Below are 19,185 nucleotides of genomic sequence, written 5' to 3'. Positions count from 1 at the left end.
AACCCGGTGTTTATTATTTGTTGCATTTAATGTTAAACGAAGTATGTTCACAAATAAAATAAACTTTACCTGGCATATCCTTTTTTTGACCTTCAGTAAAGCACAATTTTGCATTTAGTACAAATAAGACGGCAAATATTGAACGAACTACCATTTCAAAAAGTCGTGCAAAACTAGTTTAGATTCTTTAACTGTATTAAGTTTTACAACTTATCCTATCTAGTTAGATTTTGTTTTTTGTTTGTACGTAAAAAACAACTTTTAGCTACAATACTTGAATGTAACCAACATCTATTTACAGATTTCCTGCCTGTTTACTACATCTTGTATTCAGTCAAATGTAAGGCATAGAATAATGTACTAATATTTAGCACCAATTGACTTAAACTGTTTTATTTCTACTTTATGTTTTTTGAAATAATAGTGTTTACTTTGCGTTAATGATTGGCTAGTCAAGAAGTAGAATTTATGAAATATTTAGAATAAACTTGTGGGCTTAATATATTGTAAAATGTGTTTACTGTTGTTTTTTTATTTGAACAATGTTTTCAGTATTTTTAAAAAGGTAATAAAATTATTCTGAGAATTTATGTTTGTTTTTGGTATCCGCGACTACTTCACTAAATAAAAAAATTCTTGAAAACCTAAATTCCGAAAACAATATTTTACAGAATTTTACGTCAACATTTTTAAAAGAAGATTAATAGAAAATGTCTCATTGTTATCAAAAAGGCGTTTTCGGGAATATGCTTAACGGTTGAATGTCTTTTCTGCAAAATAGGTTTTGGTCATACAACAGTAAACGATTTATAACCTTGTTTTACAGTTTACGACACAAAGACTTAAAAGTGAAAAAGTGCAAATAAATTTCTTTTTAAAATATATCTAATAAATTTACTTTTAAAATATATGCATGTTCTAGTAAAATAGCTTGCGTAGTGGTGTCACAATTGTCATTCTAAATTGTGAAATTTGTTCCTAATTGTTTTATGTTACCACAAGACCCACAACAAAAAAAAAAAAACGAGAAATTGTTGTATTGCTTCCTGTATACGCTTAAAATCAAGAACTGGTATATAAAATATTGTTTGCAAAACAAATATTCGTGAAAGCCTCTGAAAAAATACAGGTTAATTTCAATGCCTTGTTTTAAACACCTTGTTTGCTTTAGAATTGAGATAGTACTAGAGTTATATTTGCGCTGCTGTTTACCTAGGACTTAAGTACTGCGTTTTTAATATGCCTGGCTGCACATTTGCAGTGTGTGAGCGATTAGTGTTTGCAGGTAGTAGAAGTGAAACTTTTTAATTAATTAGTTAGATTTTGCTAGTGTTAAGTTTTAGTGCTAAGTGAAAAAGGTTACCTTAATGTTTGGCATAAAAGATAATTTTAATAGTAAGCTGAAAAAATAAAGTAGACCACAAGCAAAAGTTGCAAGTCATTAGATTAAGCTATCTAAGATGTGCAGATGTTTTAAAGTAATTAACACTGGTACATTTTGTGAAGTTGACAACGTTTAATAAATAGACAAAAAAAAATTTACGATGTTAAAACATGCAAGCAGAATCCAGAATTACGTGACTATGCAATCGCGTGTTTTTTCATCAGCTTTGCCTAAAATGCCAAGCTGCGATTTTAAGCCTGAAAAATACAAGTAAGTTAAAAACACGACGTGTTAGTACGTCCATTAACTATGTGCTTTGTTTACATGTATGATAAATAATGTTGTTTTTTAGAGGTCCAACCTTTAACGAACTTGTAAAAATTCGCTCGAAATTTCTATCACCAACAAAACAAGCTGCTTACCAGAAACCAGTTCTATTAACACAGGTATATTTCCTTATTTACAGACTAGATGGATTTCTTTGATTTTATATAACACTATCAGTTTTTTAATAGGGTAAAATGCAATGGCTTTGGGATGACACTGGAAAAAGATATTTAGATATGTTTGCTGGTATTGTTACAGTCAGTGTCGGTCACTGTCACCCAACTGTCAACAGAGCTTTGAAGAAGCAAATCGATACTTTATGGCACACCACTAACATTTACATGAACCCCCAAATCCATGAATATGCAGAGAAGTTAGCAGCTTCGATGCCAGGAGATTTAAAGGTTTTTAACGTTATTTTTGTAAAAATATTTAAAATTTTGGACGTAAAGAGAAACGAAATAATTTAACCGTTATTAGCTTTGTAGTTCTACACTCAGTAACAAACCGTGCCAAAATACGGATCATAGTACGTTTAATGGGTGTACACAAAGATTTAAAAATAAGTTTAAACTTATAATTTCCTAATTTTATTTTAGGTTTGTTTTTTTACAAACAGTGGATCAGAAGCAAACGATTTGGCAATGGCTTTAGCCCGGGAATATACCAAAGCTTTTGATATAATTTCGTTTCGCAACTCTTACCACGGCGACAGTCCTTACACAGTTGGTCTAACAGCACATACCACCTGGAAACATACATATGCAAATGGGTAAACATTTCGTTATATGGTAATGTTCAAATAAATAGAATGGAACTTGTGATAAAGTACAAATATATTATTTGTCCGTATAATGCTAAGCGGCTCATGCCCCGTCCAAATTAATCAAGGGTTTTAAGTCAAATTTACATACAACATCTATTTATTAATCAAACGCGTTACATACATAAAAATCAACAATATTGCGGCTACATAACACACAAAACATCAACTATAATCGACTACATTTTTAATATATTTTAAAACGGTGACTAGCAATTCGTTTATTTATAAAGTCAACATTTTTAACCTTAGTGACCCTTTGCATTCGTAAGAATGATAAAAATTAAACACAGTTTCCTTTCGCTTTAACATTACGAATAGTGACAATTTACAAGGGCAAACAAAAACACACAACTGGACTATGTTCGATATAATAATGATTTAATTTGAGTGCCTAACTGCCATATGGTGCTGAACCTGTCTTTACTTAACGGGGTTTAATTTAGTTTATACCCTACTAACCTGTATATACGTATATACATAAATAAGGGTTTATAAGTTTTTTAAATTGATAAATATTTTCTACGACATTTAAACCGCACAGAATGGCAGCGAGTTTACACTGATTTCAGTTCGTCAACCGAGGGTTGTTTGTGCCTGTGAAAAGTTTTTTTTTGCGTATTTCCATTTCTTATTAAATCTATGTGAGTTAATTTCGGTTGATTGGGCTTTTTGGTACCCCAGTGTCCAACACTGCATATTAATGTTCATGGCCGACAGGTCGTACGGTTTCGTTCTGTGTAAACCGGCATCGAGGCTGATTTGAGGGTTGGAAAACCTTTGCACCGCAAATAATACGTAAAGAAGAATTGTGTTTGTAACGCCCTCACGCTTCTTAAGAAAGGCTGTAAAATTTAAATTAAAAATCTATTTTAAAGCGTATTTTTTAGAATATTAACCTTTTTCAGATTGTAACACATTTTAAATTAGGTTCAATGTTTTATTATGCGCCATAACAATTATTTAAATAGAATCCAAAAACATGAAAAATCTCAATATAACACAAAAAAATTTCATTTTCTAAATTAGCCGCTATATATAAGTTACACAAATAACTAAGAATAAAGATAACAATCATATAAAGGTATACCACGTGACTCGATAATAGGTAACAACGGTTTATAATTATTACAATGTACATATTGAAAACTTGTATTGGTTCCCGCACTAAAGAGACCTTAAATAGTTTAATTTTCTAATTATAGGTTTGGTATTCATCATGCATTGAACCCAGATCCTTACCGTGGTATTTGGGGTGGTGAGCGGTGTAGAGACAGCTTAGTTCAAACTAACAGATCTTGCTCCTGTCCAGTTGGTAAATGCATGGCTTCGGACAATTACTATGAGCAACTGGAAGAAATGTTTAAGTATTCTGTTAAAAAGCCGGCGGCAATTTTTGCTGAGTCAATACAGGGTGTTGGCGGAGTTATACAATTTCCAAAGGTTCAAAGAACTGTGGTTGTTTTAAAATAGTTTAAAATAAGTCCAGTACCTAAATGTTTTTTCTCTGTGTTTTTAATGATTGGAAAATTTTTTTTAAGTATTTTATATATATATTTTTTAATACATAGGGATTTCTTAAACGTGCTTTCGACTTAGTTCGTTCAAAGGGTGGACTCTGTGTATCTGACGAGGTGCAATCCGGGTTCGGCCGCACTGGAACTCATACCTGGGGTTTTCAAGGTCATGACGTTATTCCTGACATCGTCACCTTAGCAAAAGGTATAGGAAACGGTTTTCCATTAGGTGCTGTGGTCACTACGCCGGAAGTTGTAAGTCGATTTGTCGGCGCTCACCACTTAAATACCTACTCGGGAAATCCTCTTGCCACGTCGGTAGGTAGCGCGGTTCTAGACGTTATGGAGGCCAACAACACGCAAAAACTTTGCCTGGACTTAGGCGGTTACCTTATCGAAGAACTTGCTAAGTTAAGAGAAGATTTTTCTTTTGTGGGTGACGTCAGGGGCAAAGGGTTAATGTTGGGAGTCGAAATGGTGCAGGATAAGGCTACCAGACAGCCAATTGACCCCACGCATATGTCGACCATGTGGGAAAACATGAAGGAGATGGGGGTGCTTATTGGACGCGGGGGATTTTATGGAAACGTGTTTCGTATTAAACCACCTATGTGCCTCACTAAAGAAGATTGCAATTTTTGTGTAGCTGTTATGCGTAAAGCATTTTCAGATTTTCAAAAATAACAACTGTTCAAAAGTTACTAATTGAATATCAGATTTTATGCTAGGTTACTAGTAAAACGAAATCGATGAAATTATTTGTGGGGGTGTGAGGTAGAATTTAATTCTTTAATTTGTTTTTTAAAGCTTTTTTTGTATAAGTGTTTTTTATTTATTTGTAAAAAATGCCAAAATAGGTTTTCGCCAATAAACATTATCCCCAATCTATAACAATGTTAACCATTTTATCTTTAATCATTCGATCATTTGTATTGTACGGTTTTCGCCCAATTTCTCATTACTTTCACGGTTCTTTAAAATATATACATTTATACACTTGAAACCTTATATATATATATCCATAACATATATAAATTATAATCAATAGTTGCTTTTATATTTTCACGGTCTTAAATTTATTGTGGCGTAGTAAACTATAAATAATTCAAATTATCATTCTCAAACAAGTAAAAGTATGTTTAAAAAAAATTAATAGAATACAAATACGTCAATAGAATACAAAGAGTATGATTTACTTCTGTTTAACGATTAAAGAATTAAAGATAAAGCGTAGTAACGGCACCTTTTTGACACATTTTATTTTTTCTTAAAGCTGCAACAAATTTTATTAAAATTTTTTTCTTAAAGCTACAACAAATTTCATCAAATGCGTTTCATGCCTGAAAATCTTTGTACTTTAATTACTACATGGCCTACTTAAAATCTGTATAGAACGCAAACATGGTTAAACAGTACCTTAGATTGCTTGTGTATAAATAAAGCAATAAAAAAACGTAAAAAGAATATGAATTAGGAGATTTAATTTAATGTGGACATTTTTGTAGCAAAGGTATAGTCGATAAGTAAATATGTTATAATTGTTTTGTGGTGTAATATGGTCAAAGTACAATGATAAATTTATTTGTAAATTTATATTTGAAACAAAATGGTTTGTTTACCCTTAATGTTTTATTAATCATTCTAGTTCGTAGTCGGTTTGGCCAAGCTTCAGTTCTTGTTGTGTTTTTTTTAATAATTTATCTATTAACCCTAGATATGTATCACTATTTTTAACTATATTCCTGTTACATTTGGGGTTTAGTAGAACATAATGTAGTGCTTGTGTTAAGTAAAAGCGTGCTTGTAGCTCGTCTGGAGCATTTGTGTCGCGTGGGCTTTGATTACCTTAGTTGTGGTTAGAACGTTTTATATAGGTGTAAACTAATTTTACTTGGCAAGTGACCTTTTTGAAAAAAGCTTGTAGCTAATAAGGACGCCTGTTAAAGTATAGCAGAAAGCAAATCTGAAAATTGTAACGTTTTCTATATTCACCATGTGGTAACGAATGCATATTATTGTTCTTTGCCTTCGAATTGATTGTTGTAGAAGCCTTCTTAATTGATATTCGAGATCAAAATGTGGTGTTGTAAATATTTTTGGAAATATTATGCTACGTTCCATCAAATTGCGTATTTTTATTTATTTTACAGTACATTTTACTCAATTCCACGAATATTTAAATTTTATCGATTTCTACAATCGTGAGTCATTCGTTTTACTGTTTACCCAGATGTCAAAATGTTTGTGAAAAAACTATGAAAACAATATTTTAAGATAAATGTCGCGCCCAAAAAGCGAAAATCAATTTTAAATCCTGCCTTAAGTAAATATTACTTACATAATATAACAGTTAAAATTTTATGAGTTTATGTGCTCTGCTTATTATTAGGCAACTAAAACAAACAACCATTTTAATATTTTTATGGACTTTTATAGGATACTTTATGGTCTCTATATTAAGTCTATACGACTTTTGTCAAATTTCGCACTAATTTAAAGGTTCTTTGAAAACTATTTTTACATACTTTTACCTCTTAACTTATATATTCCAATCCTAACTCGAATATCCCTGGGCGTATATATCTAATAGTAGGTTATATCATTTTATATTCGCAAAGTTATTACATATTGTCCTTCGTACTTTTACGGTTACCAACTTGCTACGTTTACAGCCGTAGATGTTTTGTAGACTTTGTGTAAAATACATATGAACCAATATACTATTAGAATTATAAACATGAACATAAAGTAATAACAAAAACTTATCAACAACTAAATGTAAGTATATTCAGTATTGTCACAACTTAAAAAATTGAGTTTGAAAATTTGCCAGTCATTGCTTTGTTTTTATGTTGTTATTACTATCTGTCAATATAACAATTAAGTTTGGGGGTCTGCTAGTGAACGTTTTATATGCAATTTTTTTTCCATTTGCGTAACTAAACGTGTTACAAAAATTCTTGCAGATATAGAGATGGCATCGGTTTTATATTTGTACATTAGTCTAGTGCAATAATTTAAATCTAGATTATTGTCAAAACAGTTATATAATTTCTATGACAACATGTTTGTTAAACCTATTATTTCTTATTAACCAATCTTTCACAATTGGCAAAATGAAAGTATTTTTATTTATTTATGCACCCATGATTTATTAGACAGGTATAAAATAAGCCGTTGCTAAAAAAGGAAACATATACCAGAAATACTAGGAATTAATGTAGGTGTTACGAAATCTATATTTGGTATGTCAAGTCAAGGACAGATTTTAAATAAAAAGCGATAGTATGTTCAGTTTAAAAAATGTAATTTTTTACTTTCGTTTTTTGGCTATAAAAAAAGGAAATAAAGGGACAAATTTCTCATATTCAAAAATGTATAGATATGTTCTGTAAAAACAGATATATCTGAAATTTTAGTTAGCAGTGCATTGCAAAATATTATTATTTATTTTGCAATAAAAATGGTATTCAAAAATAACATTTTTTATTATTTCAAATGTTGTAAGGCAATTTAGGAAAATGTCACATTTGATTTTATAGACATTTGTTATTGTTTTTTTATGTTATTTAAGTTATTGTTATTGGTGGTGTTTATACGTAAAAAAGAAATTTTTTGATGTAAACTTTTATTTAAATTAGATACTTATTTACGTTTGTTGAAACTATAATAAGCGCTTTAGTTTTTGTAAACAATTTAAGAAATTGCGGCCGCAAGATGGCATAGTAGATCATTTGATTTTATTTGTTAACGTGACAGTAAAATTTATGTATTTTACTCGGAATTCAATTCGAACGATTAGTTAATTTGGAAATTTTACGATATTCGCGTGAAAAAATACGATACAAGTTATAATACCGAGCGTTAAAATTAAAATAGTATAAGGTATAAGGAAATATATAACAGTTATTTATTTGCTGTCATATTAATACTAAGAAGTTATAAAGTTTTTGTTCCGTATTTCTATTAATAGGATGAATTCTTATTACAGTTGTCAGTAGAAGTTTAATCTAGAAGCCCGTGCAAAGGTTATTTAAACCCAGTTTTCAAAATTGTTAAGATTATTTTTTGATTGTTATTTTACAAATTAACAGTTAAACAATGAAGGCATGTTTTTTTTAATATTAAAAAAAATTGTAAAAATAAATTGTATTGGAATATAAAGTTAGTTTTTAATATTAAACTCTAAATATAAATTAATAATATTAAAATATTTTTTATCGATTAATTAATTGAAATAAGATTTATTGCTGAGTTTTAAAAGTAATAAAAATAACTTTTAAATTTACAAAGCAACCAATAACAAATATTAGTAAGTTAGATTCTCCGCAACGCATGGTAAATGTTTAACCTTTTTCATTTTGTTACATTTTTAACATGTTTGGGTCTAATATTTTTTCTGCATATTGTATTGAAAGATTTTCAATGGTGTTATGTATAAACGATGTAGTTTTATGATTTTGAAGTTTGATTTTATAAATAGGTAACGGGGTAAGCCCAGAAACGTTTATTTCATCATTTGTATTTGTCTCTGACGCACTGTTATGTATACTTCTGGTTAATAAGTAACAAATAACTTTGTGTGAACGCGTTTTATCAATTTTGTTACAAAATTTAGACAACAAAATTTGTAAAGTAAATTCATAAAAAAAGTTTAATTTTTTAAATCAATTCAATTACTGGTATATTCGAATTTTTAACAATATCTGAAATTCGTTAAAATGATGTTTATTTTTCTATAAATTATAGAACCTAACTTATACAAATGATTTTGTGATACTTAATTTAATAAATTATATTATTTTGGTACAGTAAAGCAAAAGTTACAAAAAAAAATTAACTATGCATAACTTTCTTGTTAAATATCTTTTGATAATGTGTGTTTTCGTCGAATATTCTGAAACAATTAGACCAGGCAAAACACCAAGCAGTAAGCTATTACCCATTATCTAATTTTTTATACCCTATTTTTATATAGCAATTTATGATCTATACAAATTTGGATTTTTTTGTTTTTGTTGAAATGTTTTAGTTGTTTTTTAGAAATTTTTTACAAAAGTGGACCAAAAGATTTCAACTGGACAGCAGTAAATCTTAACTCTATTCTTTCCTGGAAAGCTAGAAATAAATGGAAAAACCAAAATGTGCATTACGAGATTTATGTTTGGTGAGGAAAAAAAATTATTAAATTTCTTTGGGCAAAGTCAAGTCGCTGTAGGAACTTGTAGATAGTATTATATTATGTATATACTGGACTATAAGAATGGTGGACTGTGTTTACTTGAGAAGCTTGTAAAATAAAACAAATTTGTGATGCATAGGGGTATTATCATTAGTATATTAGTTGAGAGATACAAATATGTTGTAACAACTAAATTGCATTTCAGCCCTTACAACAAGCAATAGACTATAGTTAAATATTCATTGTTATAAACTTGTGTAAAAAGCACACTTAATTGTTTTATTTTTAGCTAAAATTTAACATTTACAAAGTTTTTAAAGATTGCATACAATTTTTATTAAAGTAATTTAAATTATTAAATTATAAAAAATTTCAATCAACAGTTATGGGAAATCTAAAGGAGATTGCAAAGAAAGTGATTATATGCTTGAAAAATGTGAAACTAAAATAAAAAATGGAATCACAAGTTGCAAGCCTGACTTTTATCCAGTTAAACTGTGTGGTAAGTCTGGTAGTTTTTAACCTTGTTAGGCCTTATTAATTTGGCATCAGACTATTGACCAATAGTCGCACCCATGCAAAAAAATAAATATTAGGCAATTTTTTTGTGTTTTTGTTCAATAATTTACAGAAAGGTGTGCAATCTATGTTATTTGCGTCATAATTCGCGTTTTATTGACTCTCAGCGTCATAAGGCAAATACTAAATCAAATTAATTTTTACAGCTACAATACGTTTGAAAACCTATCTTTGTGACAAAAGCCTTGATTTAAAATCGTACAATTGTTCAATATGCAAATGCCCAAAGTTTAAATATCCTGAACTTTTCTGTGTGAAGACATTTAGTAAGGAAATATTGATAATCAAATATTTTTATATTTTAACATAAATGCCATGTTATTTTGTAAAAATAGTTGTTCATTAAAAAACTAATACTACTTTTTTATTAATTTTTTTTTCTTTTTGATAACAATTTTTAGTCAATTTAAAAACGATTTTTTCACAGGTACGTTTAGCAGTCCAATTATAACCCAAATACCCCCTTCAACAAATTCAGCCACTTTTAAAATCACTCTACCAAGTAGATACATTCAAGAAGAATATACAAATGTTGATTATGATTTTCGAGTAGTACAATTAGCTGAAGGTATTTCCCCAGAATTGCTCTTTTTTACGTTTTGATATATTTTCTAATACAGGTACATTACATTACTACAATACATAACTAGTACATTCTAAATAAAATACATAAAAACATAAACTTAATTTAATCTGATTTTACAGAAGTCTTTTCGCATAATTAGATTAAATATGTATTATTAAAAGTTAAGTTTTATTTATTGATGAAAAAGACCGTTACGTAATTTTTATGAAATAGATTTAATCTCGCAAAAAACGTAATATTTTATCTCTTATTTTAATGTTTTTTGAAATGTTTGTTACATTTATGTTTATGCATTACATACTGACGTGAAAAAAGAAATGAAAAAAGATTATAAAGCAACATATATTTGTTTGATTTTAGATACCGATGTATGTAATACTGTTCCACCTAACAGTGAATTTCATGAGAATGGAATAGAAGAAGGAAATATCCACGAAAGTTGCAGCAATCGTTCAGAGACGGTTAAATTAATTCTCATTTATATTCCACAAAATTAAAAATTTTTAGATTTTAAAAGCCTAAATTAAAGTTTTCCAACAGACTAGTTTCTAACTTTTAACTCAAAACAAACATTTGGCTTGGTTTAGAAACTGCGATAATACTTAGCTTGTTTGCTATGCTAACATTGACATTTTTGACTTATTTTGAGTTGACTTAGACTAGCAATATGCTCTTGTACGATATCAAGTGGCATTTAGTCTAAAAATAAATTGTGTTACTTTAGTTTGTTTTGAAGTCATTGCGTTTGGTTTATATTGCTATCGAAAAAATAGTTTTTAGGCTAGGATCGTTATAATTTTATTTCATTAACTTAAAAGCTAAAAACAATAGTCAGGTCCTTTAACCTAAATGTAAATAATCGAAAACAAATAAATAAGTTTATTTTGTTGTTGAATAGGAATGCCCATGGACAGTAACTAACCTACGACCTGACACTTTGTATTGTTTCTATGGGAACTTTAATCCTTTAAAAAGCAGCCATGCAAGTAGTGTTGGATATCTAAAGTTCAGAACTAAAAAAGGTAATTGTAATAGTGATATATAAATGGTAGAATGAGGACCTTCCTATTATTTTTTGTATTAACAAAGCAGTTTTACTGTACGGTATTAATTCTGTTAAGCCAAATATTTAAAACTTTATTTTTAGAGGATGCAAACTTATTGGTCATTTTATACATTATGATCTCATTTGTTTTAATAAGTCTTGCTATTGTATCGATATACTTCATTCTGAAAGTTTGGAAGTCAATTAAAACATATGCTTATGGAATGCCGCCTTCTGAATTTCTGGTTGGTATAATTAAAAAGAAAATACATCGTTTAAATAGTCTATTTTATAATAAAAAAAACTGACGATACAGTAGACAATAGATTTTACAGCATGACCAAAAAAAACTGTTTTCATATTTGCTCGCTGAAAGCAATATATCTAAATTTAAGTTTGTTTGTTTGTTGGTAGATGGAAATTAAAATGGATTTGGAGAAATTTATTAAACACCAACGAGAGTCGACCGCTTCTTTCGAATTAGAATACCGGTAAATGGTATTTTATTTCTTAAAAAATAATGTGTAAGCGCGACATGACTAAATCTGCAGTAAATATAATTGATTGCACCAAACTAAAATAACACTATTGAAAATAAAAAACTATTTATTTTTTATTCGATCTCAGAAAATACAAAACGATGAACGAAAAAGAAGAAGCAGAAAGGTGGACAAGAGTAAAGCAACCCACAAACACAACAAAACCTAAAAGAGATAGTTGTATTATAAGCAGTTACGTCGTTATGAAAAAAGTAGAGAATGTAGATTTTGAGCAAACAAGCGAAAAAGACAGGTAGTTTTAATATTGTAATATATGTAAAATGTTAATAAAAATTTTAAGATTTGTTTATGTAAAATATTATAGGATGATAGACAAAATCGTAATATGCTTAATAATTGCAATTAAATACTTTTGTTATCACTTACGTATTTTATCTAATTTTTAGCCAAGTGAAAATTAAGGAAAAGGAAATTGAAAAAGAAGATAAGCCAATTTCTTGTAAAACACGTGTACCTTCAGGTAAAACCATTTTGAATTATAACTTAAACATTTAACAATGTTAGTTTATAATATAAATTTTAACAATTTTTTTTGTTCCTGTTAAGGATGTGATGGGGGATACGGAAGTAGCACATCGGAAGAGGAAAAGTCAGATCAGGGAAGCACGATAGGCGTTCCAGAATATATCTCATTAAAAAATTCTGAGAAAAAATTGAAAAAATTTAATTTTAATGAGTTAAAAGTTATTGAACCACTTTTAAAAGAGGATAAATTAAAAATCACTCCCAAGTGTGAAGCACCATCGCTTGAATACTTTAGAAAAAAGAGCGCTAAAATGCAAGTGGAAGAAAATACTAAGTACCTCAGTAAAATTCATTAAGTAGACTTAAAAAAAGCAACAAGACTTGAGTTAAATAATTGTTTTATTGTTGTTGTCAAAGTATTGTTCTAAAGTGATTATAGTTTTTTGTTCTTTTTATTAGTTTGCACAATATGTCAATATCTTACACTTTTTTTTGATTACATATTTAACTTAATTTTTGATCTTTTATATAAGACAGTTAAACTATCAAGATTAAAATTCACTCTTCCAATTAACTTAAAATTTCTGTAAAAATTTATATCTGTTTATTTAAAATTAATACATTTTAAAATAAAATTGAGATTTATCAACACAAAAATGCTTATTTTTTAGGTAAATTACAATATATTTACTAATAACAAGTTTAACAAGTCTACATCCTAAAATAATTGTTTTTAACATAACTAAAAACAAAATTTAATATGCCGGTTCGTTGGCAAAAATCTACAACTATAGTAACTAAATAGAAAATAGCTAAATAAAAGTGTTTTAAAAAATGGATGAAAACGAAAAAGTTATAATAATAATTAATAGAACAAACAAAAAAGCACAAATCTACATGTTTTAAAACCTAACAATCAACATATGGTTTAAAATAAAGTAATAGTTGCAAAATTGTCATTAAATGTATATTAAAATTATTAAGAGATTTGAAGAAAATAATATTTTTTTCTGTATATTTATTTTTAGCTTACTAAGTCAGTTTTTATTTTTTTTAAGTAATTTTGTTTAGAATACAAAACATAAAATTGGGTAGAGTAGACTATACACGGGCACCATAAATAATTAACAGCCAAAAAATTCTACATGAATTCAAAAAACCTTAAAAATTAGTTAAAACATTTATAAAATTAATTACGATTAAAAAACTAGATTTGCTACATTTTTAATATTTTGCTGAAACTTAAATCTTATTAGATTCCGTTTTTTTTGATAGAAATTTATTCTAAGCTCTATATATTGCGTTTCCAGGCATTCCTAAACCATGATAACTGATCCGGTTTATAAGTTGCCCTGGAAATTCAGAATTCTGCTGGGCAAATATTTTGGCTATTCGTTCACGACTGTTAAACAGTGTAGCTCTTCGTGTAATTCATCACGTTGGTGTAATTCAAAGCTTAGAACCACAGTAAAATATATTCAAGTTTGTCTTGGTTCTGGCACTGATGAAAACTTTGGTGTTTGGGTATGAAAATAAACTTTTTACAAAATTTTTTTTAAAATAACCGTACACTAAATGACAAAAAAAATGCTTTTTTTGTTTTATGTTTGTGTAGCAAAAAAAAACTTTTGCCATAGAATTATTAACTGTAAAATTTCACTCCGCTCTTGTCATTTAACTTGTCTAATTTTTTTAATATTATTTTAAGTAAATGATTCATTAACCATGCAAAGGTAAACAGATTAAAGGGGGATATTTTTATAAAAGTTTATCGTTACAAACAAATGTACTCTTGAAAATGTATTAGTCGACAGACCTCTTTTTTTTGTATATATCTTTATCCTCGATGTGGGAAAGTCGAATGCGCGACTTAAACATAGAGTAACATAAGTTACTCCGACCCAGTCTCGAGTTGCCTGTGGCAGTTTGGGATATTATAGAGACTATAATTGCCCGGTAATTATGCTACTGACTAAGTGCTGGCTCAGCAGGAGTTCATACCGTTTATAGCGCCTTACTCAAGGGCGCTACAGCATGAGATCAGTGGGGATTGCACCCACGACCTCATGTGTGGTGTAGCAAAAGTTCTTACCACTACACCACGCTGCCGGTTCTTTGGTAGCTGGTACCGTTACTACACTTACAATCTATTTGATAAAGCAAATTTAGTAAGTAACTTGGTCAACAACAATAAAAAATAAATATGTTTTAAAGTAAATTAATATTTTCAAAGTTTTTATTATATGTATTGTTTTTAGTTTGGTTGGAGACCTGGATATTTGACGTAATGTATTTTTTTCTGTAAATTTATTTTTTTTAAATCGCCTTGATTTTTAAATCAAGTTATTTTATTAAAAAAACAATAAAATTTAGTAACAAAATATAGAATGTATGCAGCAAAATAAATAACATCAAAAAATTAATATACAAATTAAATGATTTTTAAAATCAACTAAAATTCTTATAAAATTGGTTAAAATTCCAAAAAAAAATAGATTTGTTACATTTTTAAATATTTTGTTGAATCATAAATTGCATTAGATTTTTTTCATCATTGAAATTTAGGCAAAGCTTTATATACTTTTCTCCCAGGCATCCATACCCCATGTATAACTGATCCAGTTAATAAGCTCGATTGAAAATTTAGGATCTTGCTGAACAAAAATGTCGGCACTTCGTTTACGACTGTTAAACAGTGTAGCCGTTTCGTGTTCCCAGGTTTCTTTATCGATCTTTTTAAGACTGCCTTGGATATATAGTTGACCCGTAGTCATAAATTTTATTCTTCCTGTTTTGACTTGATACTGTATACTATTATACATTCTGTTGGACTCCACGTATTCATATGCGTTGAGCCTTTCTCCATTTAAACTAAAACAAATGCCATCTGCCTTCTCAATTTCAACTTCTTGTACCTTATCAACTCTCGTTATGTTTGTTGTAAAGTTAAAGCGATAATTTATTAAAGCTACAACAGCATCTTTAGCAGCTTCCCATTTAGAATTCCCAATTTCTCCAACGTTATTCAATAAAGAAACTGTGCCTTCTACTGTTTCTCCGCCTTTAAGTTTTATTTTCCATAAATTTTTATTATGTAAGTATAGCCACGATTTTCCATATACGAAGGGTGAAAAACGACCTTGCAACAAATTCAGAGTAATCTTATAGCCGTCCGTTGCCGCTTTCATATTTTGACAGTAAAAAGTAAATTGTACAGAACTAGGTTTTAAACAAACCTTCTATTGAAAACAAAAATAGCGTTCGCATTTTTCAATTTACATACAAACTTAAGTGAATATTGCAACTGTTTAAATAGTTATTATATTAGCATACATAATATTTGTTATTGCAGTTAAGGCAGTAATATATTTGTTCACATTGGGTAAAATACAAATATAAAGTTGATTATTAATTTGGCGCAAATTTTTTTACTACATTTCTAATTTAATTAAAAAGTAAAAATTATTTCATTTCTTTTAAAAATTCTTTTAGGTTAAATTTTAACTTAAATTTAACAATGCTTTACGGCACACGTTTTACTAATGATAATTTTGCTGCCTTACACAAGGTTTATTTATGATCTAATTTTATTGGTAAGTCAATATTAATTGTCGTTAAACATTTTATTTTAAAGCATTTTCAAAAAAAATTCATTGTAGTTTCAATGTCGTTAAGCCTTTTTGCCGTGTGTAGATCCATGCTATTCACAAGTACATAAAATTTTTTTAGCTTTTTTAGACAGTAAAGTGGTTGTTTTTAAATTACAAATTAAGCTATGACTAACGGTTGTAAATTTTTAATAAAGCTTACTCTGTTTTTCGTACAATTTTCTTTGTTCAGTCAATATGCAAATTTAGCAGGTAAGACTACTTTAAAAATTGGTGTGAAATTTTTTTTTTGAGTTTGTATATATAATTGTGTAATATAAGCAGACGTTATAATTATTGTATACCTATAGGAAATTACAATTTTTATGGGCGCTTGCCTTAATAGAGAAAAAAACAGTGTTCTTTCATTTGTTTAGTAATAGTTATTTACTTAATTGGTGATACATAACTACATTTTTTCTGTTTCGTTCGGTATTTTGCCTTTGTTTAACTGGATTAAACTTGAGCTTAGGTGTACATTTTGTATTATATGTTTTAGGTAGGCTACTTAGATATTTTTAAATATAAGTTAATTTTCACTAATGAATACTAGGTTTTAGAAGAGGTTATAGCATATATAAACACTTTTTATGATACATTCACCTATAGGTGAATGTATCATAATGTATAATCAAAATATTTATTCAAATATTGAACTAATAGGCGGAGTCTAATAAAAATATATTTGTATTGTAACGTAAACGTTTTTATGTCTGGAGCCTATAGGTTCCAAGTGCTCAATACTATGATCTTTTGCCCTAAGTGTATTTTTATTGTAGTGTTACCGTCTTTACTACCACGATTTGTTGCCCTGAACCTAATTAGGGAAATATTTTTGCGTTTCGTAGAAAAAGAGTTCGGTCAGTTCTGGGTGGGTACGTTTAAGTGTTTTAGTATTGAAACATAAGCTTACTCGTTTTTAATAATACAAGTATAGATAACAGAGTCAGCTAAATTGTTTTTTACGGTGAACCGTTAAAGCGGATTACCTAGGCTTTTACTAAATTAGGGAGATTGTCTTGTCCCAATAAACATTCCAGGGTGAGGGTTATATACGATTTGAACCTTTATTATATCGCCACCTAAACGTTAGGCTGAATCACAAGACGATCGAACTTCTCTTGTAACAGTATGATGAAAAATTGAAGCTGTCATTTTTACGATGTGCAGATATTTAAATATCAAATATTTTCTTGCTTACTACGTCCTATACTTTGTACTACAGGCTACGACGGACCAATTATAATTGGATATACGATCATGGATTTTCAACTTATCTTAACGTGGAAAAAACATGAAAGTTGGAATAATTTGAAAACGGAGTTCGAACTACAGACTTGGTATTTTACCAAAATTTTAATATTTATATTAATAACAAAATACTAAATAATGTGAATTTAGATTACAACTTTACAAATAAATTAAAACTGTTTAGGTAAAGAGATGTAAGAAATAAAAACGATATACTTAGTTATCGCGAATTTCAATGATTATTAATTTATTATTATTTGATATACGTTGAATATATAGGTTTGAGCATATATGGGGTAAAAGAATTTTAATGTTTACCTTATTCTCTTAACACACATAACTTACAGTTTAACTTTAATTTAGTTTTGGATTAGATAAGCAAGATTGTGGCAGCTCTTCTGCTGACTGGTTGTCATGGAGACACAGAAAACCACCACGTGGTGAAATATATGAACATAACATTCCCTTAAAACCTCGGTTTACTGGTAAGTGCTAATTTTACACACGTTTTGTTGGTTTTACATCGACTGTTTGGTTTAACAAATTTAAGCATAATTTTTAGCCCAAATGTTTGTATTACACTTTTAGCGTACAGATTAAACTTTAAGATTTATTTAGGTTTTGTTCGAATTCGAGGTAAAACCGAAAACTCAATCTGTTGTAAAAAGGGTTGTACTGGTTGTACCCAGTTTACTGAAATACCGCATTTGATTTCAATAACCAATGAAAGTAAATAAGTTTATTACTTAATCTTTTGTAGCAAATTTTTGAGAGTAAATTGTTATAAAATTATACCTTAAAACGTAAATTACATTAATTTTCTCATAATTAATTTGTGCAATATCTTAAATCTCATAATTAATTTGTGCATCATCTTACCCAAAATAGACTATTAAAATTACATTTGTAGTTTACGGTCTTTCAACCATTTATCTTTACATCGCAAATTTCTTATTATTTATACGTTTTTTTTAAAGATATATTGACACACCCAAATTTTGAAAAATATTTGCCCAAGTCTTAACATCTTAATGACATGTTATTATAATTTATATTGGCAATTATTAACACCTAAGGTTTTTGTTACTTTTACAGATTTCGCATCTTTTTACTTTAACTGTCCCAGATTTTGTGGAGGACTGTAAACTAAAAGTGATCAAACTTATTTTGTAGTTGTTAACTTTGTTACGTTATAAACCCTGTTTTTGTATTCTTTTTTTTTCATTAAATGTGATTTTAGGCAAGTTTAGTAAACCTGTTATGACGATAACAAAAATTGGTTCGACTAGTATGTCAGCCTATATTAAACCGCTAAACAATCATTTTATTCAACGTTTTGGAAAGATTTCCTACAAGTTATTTGTAATCAAATTAAAAGGTATGTCAAAGTTGTTTAGTTTTTAAATAACGAGTAGTTGTTAATTTGTGTCATACTTATATGTACAAGTTAATATATATGGGCAATTACATTTATTCTTACCTAGAGAGCTATTCATTTTTTGAAAATTTTTCCTAATAACTATTTATATTTTGAAAATTAATGTGCATTTTGTTATTGTGTGCCAAACATGTAAATATTATCAAGTTTATATATCATGTTTTATTTAAAAAATAAGTTATTTTTCAACGGGATAACTGGCATTTTTTCGAAAAACATTTTACTCTTTTTACCTCGACCCTTTTCTGCAAAATATCTTTTAATTTTCGTTCAAGCTTTGACCTAAATTTTGTTGATTTTGAAATTATTTGAGATTGGTGTTGTGGTGGTCAAAACACTTGGCTTCATTTTTATAAGGTCCCGGGTTTGATTCCCAGTGCT

The 19,185-nt window shown here is 28.6% G+C and overlaps 2 protein-coding genes across 2 annotated transcripts; both read left to right on the top strand.

Annotated features, from left to right (window-relative positions):
- Positions 1-1,526: 1,526 nt before the first annotated feature.
- LOC145745287 (alanine--glyoxylate aminotransferase 2, mitochondrial-like) lies at positions 1,527-5,110 on the top strand. Its single transcript, XM_082563320.1, has 6 exons — positions 1,527-1,654; positions 1,737-1,830; positions 1,900-2,115; positions 2,311-2,483; positions 3,740-3,977; positions 4,106-5,110. The coding sequence occupies exons 1-6, from the start codon at positions 1,545-1,547 to the stop codon at positions 4,733-4,735; spliced, it is 1,461 nt and encodes a 486-aa protein (XP_082419446.1). The 5' UTR covers positions 1,527-1,544; the 3' UTR covers positions 4,736-5,110.
- An 11,866-nt stretch (positions 5,111-16,976) lies between these two features.
- LOC145746148 (uncharacterized) lies at positions 16,977-18,103 on the top strand. Its single transcript, XM_082564342.1, has 4 exons — positions 16,977-16,986; positions 17,341-17,455; positions 17,730-17,851; positions 17,985-18,103. The coding sequence occupies exons 2-4, from the start codon at positions 17,376-17,378 to the stop codon at positions 18,101-18,103; spliced, it is 321 nt and encodes a 106-aa protein (XP_082420468.1). The 5' UTR covers positions 16,977-16,986; positions 17,341-17,375.
- The last annotated feature ends 1,082 nt before the right edge of the window (positions 18,104-19,185 follow it).

Source organism: Corella eumyota, chromosome 3, assembly GCF_963082875.1.
Source record: "Corella eumyota chromosome 3, kaCorEumy4.1, whole genome shotgun sequence".
Lineage (NCBI taxonomy): Eukaryota > Metazoa > Chordata > Ascidiacea > Phlebobranchia > Corellidae > Corella > Corella eumyota.
Note: the sequence above shows the minus strand (reverse complement) of the source record. Positions and strands in the feature narration are given on the sequence as shown.